Raw genomic sequence first — 9,625 nt, 5'->3', positions numbered from 1 at the left:
AGACTTAATGAAGAGCAGTATATGCCTTTGTTGTGGTAAACTATAGAATAGTAGCCTTTAACTGTTGACTTAACTATGTTGATTTCTAGGCCAATAAAATGTGAATTTTAATAGAGTTTAGGCTTTCTTTTAAGTGCAGAAATTGTAAGAAAGTCTAGAAATTAAGACAGAATCTCATACTATGAAATAGAGTATACAGATTACAAGGCTCCTTGGAAATGGCAGTTTCTTAAGAATTAAAAGGGAAGGGAATTGCTTTGCCACTACTTAATTCCTGTCGTTTGGTAATTTTTTTAAAAATTTATTTTCAAGGGGTTGAAAATGATCTCACAGAATCTGCCAACTTAGACTATGTCGTATGAATAATTCTTTTTAAAGCAAACCTGTAATTGGAAAACAGAATATTGAAAGCCATGGCAAAAGCTACCACAGTTGGGAAAAGGTCTTTATAGAGTTCATTAACTATAAATAGCTTATAATAATGGGCTCCTCTGGTTCTAAATATGGTCACCAGTGATTTACTCTGAGTTCCATGAAAGAATTTCTGTTCAGTTTCCTTTGGGTATAATTTTCCAAGGAGGAACATTTTACATAATAAACTAGTAGAGGTTAACATTCTAATTAATACTGTCTGGAGTCAGAAGCAAAAAGCTAAGTCTATTACTTTTTCTTTTTCTTTTTCTTTTTCTTTGTTTATATAATTGGGAAAGGGACCAAGATAGCACCCTCTTACCTTTACTCTGCTGCTGTAAAACTGGCTCTCATGGCTCTTTATACGATTTGTAGCCTAGGAACAGGCACAATTAAAAGTGCTTGGAAGGCTTTCAGATGATGAGCCTGGGAGGTAAGATTGGTTATTTAACTTGCAGTTCTGCATTTTCCCCACTTGTGTCAGCTTCTATACATGTATGTTAGAAAGAGCATTGATTAGTATGTAAAATATACATAGAACCTGTTGTGCAGGTGATCAGAGCATGAATCAGAAAGAAATTAGGAAAGAGAGAGAGATTTACACTGTGGAAAGGTTATCAGTGCCTCTTATAGCATTTTAATACTTCCCCCTTAAATGTTTCCATTTTTATCTCCACATTTGGGTTTGTTTAAACCATGGTTCAAATGTGGACCATGATTTTCAGCTTCGTTAACTGTCGTCAGAATGAGTCTGTTCTACTTTTAGGCCTTTAGTCAGGCCTGCCTGCTTACTTTAAACACATTATTTTTTCCACATGTATCTGCTAATACAGATCTTCCAAAGAGACTAGTAGCATTGCCTAATGAATTTATTTTTAGTCCAAGTGAATTTCTGGAAAATTCTGACAAGAGCAGACTCTTCATGACATTTTTAATTGGTCATATGGTGATAAACCCAAAATTTTAGGGCTATAAAATTGTATGACATATTTCCCCTCTGCCCACTAGGTGGTGGCTGTAGTACAGTAGTCACAGGGTAATGGTCAGATAACTAGTAGACTGTTTCCGTTTAACTGGGCAAATGCTGCAGAACTGTAAGGAGACAGGGGCCAGAGAGGTTTGAAGCAAGAGAGCAACTAAAATAATAGACCATTGAGATAGAAAGGGGAGTAAAGACAGAGATGGCTCGGTTTGGGAGAAAAAGAAGTAATTGAGGATCTAGAGGGCCTAGTGAAGTTGTAGAATAAGTGTAATAGGGATGAAGGAATCCGAAAGCTGGTAGATTAGGTGGGTGTGGTCATGAAGTGGATTGTTTGACATCAGAATTGGGGTGTTCCAGGGACATGGAACAGGATGTGCCTATAGAGTGATGACACAGTATAAAACGTGAGGGTCACTGGAGTCCATGAAGTGAAGGAAACACCAAGTTAGGGGCGAAATGAGCTCCTCTGTATGGACAATGAAGATGCTCTGAGAGATTCTCTTGGTCCATTCGGGCAGATGTAACAGAATACCATAGCCTTCTTGACTTATAAACAAGAAATTTATCTCTCACAGTTTGAAGGCTGGGAGTCTGAGCTCAGGGTGCCAGCATGGCTGGGCCCTTGTGAAGGCCTTCTTCCAGATAGCAGACTTCTCATTGTATCTTCATATGGCATAAGGGATTGAGAGATCTCTCTGGGGCTTCTTTTATAAAGCACTAATTGCACTCACCAGGGCTCTTTGTCCTCATGACCTAGTCACCTCACAAAGGCTCCCTTTCCTTGGAGGTTGGGTTTTCAACATAAGAGTTTGGCTGTGGGGGACACAAACTTTCAAACCATAACGGCAATGCTAGGATTTGAATGGAGAAGATTAGGAAGCAGTTACCAAGCTGTTGGGGACAAAATAAACAGATGACAGGAACTTCCGGAGAAAAGGCTAAGTGTTATCTTGTGAACCAGGTAGAGAAGTCACGATTTTCTTAACCTGTAGCCAGTCCCCTCTTCCTCCTTCCCCGTATAGTCTCCCCATCATCTTTTTCTTCAAAGCGCTTTTGGCAACACATTTTATATTGTATGTACATCCGTCTACCCACTAGCATACAAGCTTCCTGAAGGGCAGAGATATTGCTTACTTCTACATTCCAAGCACCTGAAAGAGCTTGAAACCAAGTAGACACTCAACATTTGGTAAACAGAAAATATAAGGGAGAAAACGTGGTCCTTGTGCCCCGGCTATGGGATTTCAGAGAAGAGCAGCCTCTCCCTGAGAGCGCTGTAAAAGAAATGTGCCCTTGGAGGAAAGCCAGCTTTCATTTATGAAGAAGTGTAGAGCAGGTAGAAGCTTGACTCGTCATGGAACCTGGAATACAGAGTGCATTCCAGGCAGGGGAAAGGAGACATGGGAAGTGAGATCGGGAGGAAAGGAGCACAGAATGATAGAGGGACGTGATAGAGGTGAAGAAGGCCAGATAACAAGAGGGGCCTGAATTTGGGTGGCAGCCAAGGAGAACATGGATATAGGAAATAAATAGCCTCAAGTTTCAAATAGAATTCTGGTGTAAATGGGTCTGAGCCTTCAGTCTTAATCTGAGATAGACCAGGTTAGGTATATGCGTTCATTAACAGTGGCGTTTATTGAGCAGTCATCTACTTCAGAATAGCATTTGGCTTGGGATGACATCTGAAAGAAGTCAGGCTTTTGTTTCCTACTGAATCTGAAAATGGAACTGGACTCATAGGGCCATTTGAAACCTAGATTTAGGTTCTTAGTAAGACAGTAATAATTTCATTCTATAAGATCATTATTACTCAGATTTAGCTGGTCTTCCTTTTATTTTCTGTATAATGCAATTAATGCTGTGTAAACTCTCTAGACAGTATCCCTGAATTGGTAGTGCGATTATATCTGATTTTTATAAATTGTCCTGAGGGATAAGGAGTGGTGGGAAAGGATGCTGAGTTCTTAGTAAGATTTCTTCAGAACGTTGAAGTTTTCTCTTCCCAGTACCTGAAAAGTTCTGCTTTCTATTACTCTAAAGGAATGCTCCAGAAGGCGTTATTTACTTAGAAGTTAACTTATTTTAACTCTTCAGCTGACAAACACAATAGGCCCTCTTCCCCAATTTATCAAGCTAGTGGGATCCGTGAGCCTTTATCCAATAAAAGCTGCAATTTGGCCTTCTAAGCCCCAGGAGAGGCAGCAGTAAGATTGGCATGGACTATGATTTCTGGATCCTCATGATGCAAAAAGCTCTTTGACTCTGCTTTCAGCCCTGAGCATGTGAAATAACTTGTTAGTTTCTTCTACCTGTATTCTTGATCCAAACTCTAAGTAAATGAGCGTTTAACATTAAGTCCAAGTTCAAAGTGGCCCCTCTTCTTGCAGAAGAATTATTGGATTCTATCTGATTTTACATTGTCATATGAACAACTTCATATCTGAGGAGAAATCTCAGGTAGCTATGAAAACTGCTGTGCTCTGGTAGGTTAACTGTAATAAATACCACAGAAGGTAAAGTCTTGTTTCTTTTGGGGATGTGTTTTGTTTACTCAGTGGTTTTCTCTATTCTTTGTCACAGATGGTTTATCAAAGTAACCTTGTATAAAAAGAACTTCATCTGATGCTGTGAACTTCTTTACCTTTCTAACCTGGGTTACTAAAAAACGGTTTATCCAGAATATGCTGACAACTCTCAGATCAAACAAGTGCTTCTAGCTGCCCTTGCATGAATTTCTCCTGAGGGAATTCCTTTTATTAAATAGTTTATTTGTTTTGTTTTCCTAATTATGTCAGGCCGTCCCCTTATTTTTTCGATTAATAGTCAAAGTGTCATTATTTGCTGCAGAATTTTTATCTAGGCTTATTTGAACATCATGATTTCTGAACTACCTTCTGACCTTTAATTGATGTGTGTGCTGTGAATACACACTAATTTGACTATTAGCCTAAGGAGAAACAGTAGGGGCAGATACACCTCCTGCAAGTCCTAGTGCATTCCAAAGCCAAGAATAAAATGTTTGGCTTGTTCTTGTCCCACTCCAGGTGGGTGTTGACTAGTGTTCCTGTGTAGGTGGAAATTGCATTTAACTCTAAAATGAAATGAAAGCATTGGTGTGGATAGTGTGAATGGATCAAAGCCAGCCCTGTACCACCTTAGGTTGATCTCTGACCAAAAACCAGTGTCTTAGCATTCTCTCACATAACTATCATGATGAAACAGAAGCTAAAGTTGAACAGTTTGTCCATGTTCATTTGGCTGAAGAAGCCATTAGATTTTGCCCTTCAGATTGGTGCCGTGCTAGTGACATCTGTGTCCCACTATGTAGCATAGTACATGCATGCCAGACACCTCTTCCAGGTTTGGGGCACAAAAAGAAGGAATGTGCCCAAGGCTGGCTGAGGAGCTGAGAGCTTGGTGGGAGTCAGTTGCTGTCTGTGGAGGGTACTTGCCCTGCTATCTCAAACTCTGAAGTTCTGGTAATTAATCCCAATTCTTAAAAAAAGCTCCAGTTACTAAAATTGGTTTTTGTTCATTATTGTGGGCAACAAGCTTCAAGTTGTGGGGAAGACCAAGTGTTTATTTTCAGCTGATGGTTGTCGTTGCATCAGCCTGAGGGACAAGGGGCCTCTGCTTGAAGAAGTGGTTTGGGGTCTGTTGATTGTTTTCCCCTGTTAGAGGTGTAACTGAGTAAATACACCTTGTTAAAATTTTTACACCTTGTTAAAGCCTTTACACTGACCTTGGCTTCCAAAAAGAAGCCATTTAGCAAGGACAGACAAAAAAGCTAAGTTCTTATCTTGCTTTTGCTATGAATGAAGCTGTTTATTGGGATAGATTTGGTATCCCTTACCCTGATTCACAGTTCCCCGCTGCATTGTAGAGTTCTTGGTATAATTCTAGAGGCTGTGTGCAGATTGCCAATGGGTCTCCTTCTTTTGCAGTTTTGGGGAGTTTTGCCTGGCTCACCTGTTACTGAAAAGGAATCCTGTCATGTTCTTCCAGCACTTCATTGAGTGTATTTTCCACTTCAATAACTACGAGAAGCATGAGAAGTATAACAAGTTCCCCCAGTCAGAGAGGTCAGTGAGGCTCCCGGGAGAGCTGGGTGAGCAGTGGGTGGTGGTCAGCTGCTCTGTGTGCATGGTTTAGGCACAGACCCCAGCCCATGTGTTCCTTGTGGGGTTGTTACTTCTCTTAGCAGGACCAGGCAGGAAAATTCATGTTCTAAGGGAAATGCCTATGATGAGCGCTGGTAGACTGCTTTTTAGGATGCCATGAGATGCTATTAAAATTACAGTCCACCCTCTCCCACATGATGTGGTAAAATTGCCCTGTTTCACCATAGAGAGAAGCGGCTGTTTTCACTCAAGGGAAAGACAAACAAGGAGAAACGAATGAAGATCTACAAATTTCTTCTAGAGCACTTCACAGATGAACAGCGATTCAATATCACTTCCAAAATCTGCCTTAGTATTTTGGGTAGGCCTGTTCTGTTTGGTGTAAAATGTGTACTTAAAAATGAAATGCTGCGTTGCTAATGGTCAAGCAGATCTGGAGCAAATGGGACCCTGGTCCTACAGGAAAGCTCCTTTTTGTCCTCACACATCAGCCATACCCATGCAGACCCCTCGCAGCCTACACGGGCCTCCCTAGCTTCATGAGGTACACCTCCCTTCTGGGACCAGACTGTTTCTCAGAAGCCAATCTTTTGTGCTCTCTCTCAGCGTGCTTTGCCGACGGCATCCTGCCCCTGGATATGGAAGCCAGTGAGTTACTCTCAGATACCTTTGAGGTCCTCAGCTCAAAGGAAATCAAGCTTTTGGCAATGAGATCAAAACCAGATAAGGACCTCCTTATGGAAGAAGATGACATGGCCCTGGCAAATGTGGTCATGCAGGAAGCTCAGAAAAAGCTCATCTCACAGGTGAGTGTGTAGTTCTCTAAGTAGGCCTGATCTCACCCCTAAATACCCGTGGTGTAGCTGAGATCCCAGTTTCATTCTTAGTAGTGGCCTTAACTCACCCCGATGGTGATTATTCTCCATCTGCTTCTAGCTCCAGCTTTTCCTGCGAGCCTGAACCCATTCTATTTGCCTGACTGGATTTGCCACAGGCATCTAAAACTTCCTTTATCACAATTAAATTACTCATCCATCTCTTTCTTCTATTTGTCGCTCCCTTTGCCCAGTCTTCTATTGTGTGGAGAGGGGGCCCCTGTGCCACCCCAATCCAGAGTCTGGCATACTAGGCACACATTTTGTTCAGTCAGTGAGTGTGGAAATTGGGATTTGAATGACTTTAGGAGGCAGACCCCAGGCTTTTATCCCTAGCCTGGACTGCTAATTTGCATTTCCCATCTGAGCCCTGAAGGCTTTTGAACCCCCAAAAATAGACTGACCACATTCCACATGTCCATCTTATCTTACAGATCTATCTCTCACATTTTTACTAGTCCTGTGTTTACATAAGCTTGTGCCATTTCTGGCAGTATCTTCAGCACTTTTTCTGTCTCTGGTTTCTTTCTATTCCAGGCTGTGCACCACCTTGCTGCCAGAGCAATCTTTCTTAAGTACAAATTTGATAATTTTATTCTCTTGCTTAAAACAGATGAGAAGTAGATTGACTGCAGAGGAGCAGCAGGGAACTTTTGGAGGGATGGATTATGGGTGATGATCTAGATTATGGTGTTGATTACTCAGTATGTACTTTTGTCAAGTCATTCAACTGTTGGCTTAACATGGACACATTTCATCATATATAAGTCATACCTCTAGTGATACCTTTAATAAGTAGATTGATAGCTTCTCATCTTCTGATTCTCCTTCAAGGCACACAAAACTCTTTTGAGTGCTGTGCTGCCCCATCCTATCCTTTCTCTGCCTGCTCCCTGCTCTGAACTCTCCATTCCAGATTACTGTTATCCCTCAGTTGGGAGGTATCTCTCCTGCCTCTGTGCCTTTGCATGCTGCTACTTCTGTCTGCAGTGTCCGCTCCCACCCCGGCCTCCCTTTTCTGCAACCTAATTCCTGTGCAGCCTAAGTATCATCTTTTCAAAGAAGCCTTCCTGATTTGCACTCCTATTTATGCCTTCCTTCTTAGGCAGCCCTCCCCCATAAGTTCCTTAACACCCTGCCACTTGTCACAGCGTGCCATACATCATAACAAAGACTGCTAGTCTGGTCTAGAAGTAACTTGAAGGCAAGAATTCATGGCTCTCTTCCTTTATTCCCAGAGGTTAGCTTTCTTTCTGGTACACAGAAAATGTTTGATAACATTTGTTGAGTGAATGCATTTAAGCCACTTTTTAAGGCTATCCCTATATGTACCATCTGCTTAGACTCATATTTATTAAAGTGTTTATCTACCTATTGCCCTCCTATGTGAGGACCTCTGATAAGACTTTTTAGAAATGAGTGGTTTACAAGCAAGGAAGATATACTTGTGACTTGAAATGAGAAGACAAAGAACACTTTTCAGATTCAGAGTGATAAATCTTACATATGTGTGCTACTATAATGAATTATTATTCATTCTACAATATTTATTGCAAACATTTGTGGTTATCGTTCATGGTAAAGAATATAAAGGCTTGGCCAAATCAGGGACTATAAAAATACATCACACTTTCCTAAATGAGAGAGAGAGAGATACAAAACTGATTATGGCCATGCTTAGCCATTTCTGACCATTGTCATTTCACCAACAGGAATAAAAAATGTCTCTTTGGGTTGCCAGAATTGAACTCATTTTTATTCCAAAGAGAGGACGTTGAATGGAGGGACTGAATGTGGAACCAAGGGTCTGTGATGGGTTTGTGTGGAGGTTGTAGCTTTTTGTCAGATTGTTCAATTTATTTCTAATTCCTTTTTCTTATTTAGAAAATAAGAATAGTATTTATCTGTGTCCTATTTTACAAAGCTTTCCTAGTGTTTTGAGGTAATGCTTATAACGTCTCCAGGACAAAGGTGATACATCCTATACAATTCCCAGTGCCATAATCAAAAATAAACTTATATAACATACTAGACCAGCTAGACAAAAGAACTAGATGAAAGGAAAGTCTCTGTCTTTCAGAACTTTATGCACTGAAAACATGCCTTTGTTTGTCTTATCACAGGTTCAGAAGAGGAATTTCATAGAAAACATTATTCCAATTATCATCTCCCTGAAGACTGTGCTAGAGAAGAATAAGATCCCAGCTTTGCGGGAACTCATGAACTATCTCAGGGTAAAAGATGACCTTGTTTGTTTATACTTTGTGGTTGGTGTTGCCCCATCCGCCCCTGGTTCATTACTCAGGATCCTGGCAGTTACGATGGTGCGGTTAGTCGGTGAATGACTAGAACTCAAAATGCCTCAAAACTATGATTACATTTTTTAGAACTAGACCAGCTAGACAGGCCTTTGCTGAGAAGACAGTTTGACCATAAGTTCCACAGAAACTGGTCCTTGCTTTTCTCGTGCAGTTGAGTTTATGAAGAGCTGACTCACTATGCTGAGCATGTGTGTCCTTGATGCCAATTAGATTCAATTTTGAAAACTTTCTCAACTGGGGTCAAGAGCAAAGGCATCATCTAAGTTCATTGTGGTGAGGGATAAAGTGAAAATTGGTCATTATATTTAACTTGGGTATATTTACCTTTAACACTGTCTCTGATTTACAAGTCAGGATATAACAGCCCCCCTCCACATGGCAGCAGGCCTTGGGGAATGCTGATCAGAGGCTGGTCTGCCATCACTGGCAGGGTCCTAAGCCATGAGACGTCTCAGTCAAAGCAGCCAGTGTATGTGTAATTGCAGTGCAGACATAAAAGAGGCCCCAGACCTTTCTGGTGTAATCTTTTCATCAGAAATAAATGCAGCAAAAAAAAAAAAAAAGAAAGAAATGCTTAGAACTTTTTTCCAAAAAGAGCTACCACAAAATCACATTGAATATAGTTTTTCAAATAGCTCTTTATCCTAAGGAAATTAAGGTGAGAAAGATAGGCTCATTGTCATGAAAATAAAATGAGAACTTCCGGTTATTCTTATATTTTTATTGTCCTGTTTTAAACTTCAGAAAGGAAAGGGGAAAAAAAAGACTACTTTAACCACGTAAGAAAAATAAGTCTATCTTTTGTTTATGAGCACGCACCCAGAGGATGGTGACATTTGAATAGTTGCTCGATTTGAATAGCACAACATTTCTTCACGTGTAACTTATTAAAGCAGCTCCAGCTTCCCTGATGTG

At 40.7% G+C, this 9,625-nt stretch overlaps 1 protein-coding gene across 2 annotated transcripts in view; it reads left to right on the top strand.

The window, feature by feature from the left end:
- The window catches only part of NCAPD3 (non-SMC condensin II complex subunit D3), a 54,333-nt gene that overhangs the window by 36,437 nt on the left and 8,271 nt on the right, over nt 1–9,625 (top strand). For both annotated transcript variants that reach the window (XM_006905794.3, XM_015597591.2), the window contains 4 exons: nt 5,338–5,475; nt 5,742–5,875; nt 6,121–6,320; nt 8,513–8,623. In XM_006905794.3, coding sequence (XP_006905856.1) covers nt 5,338–5,475; nt 5,742–5,875; nt 6,121–6,320; nt 8,513–8,623 — 583 coding nt within the window. The remainder of the gene's footprint in view (nt 1–5,337; nt 5,476–5,741; nt 5,876–6,120; nt 6,321–8,512; nt 8,624–9,625) is intronic.

The sequence above is a fragment of the Pteropus alecto genome, unplaced genomic scaffold (genome assembly GCF_000325575.1).
Source record: "Pteropus alecto unplaced genomic scaffold, ASM32557v1 scaffold210, whole genome shotgun sequence".
NCBI lineage: Eukaryota > Metazoa > Chordata > Mammalia > Chiroptera > Pteropodidae > Pteropus > Pteropus alecto.
The sequence above is the reverse complement of the archived record's forward strand: the minus strand, read 5'-3'. Positions and strand labels throughout refer to the sequence as shown.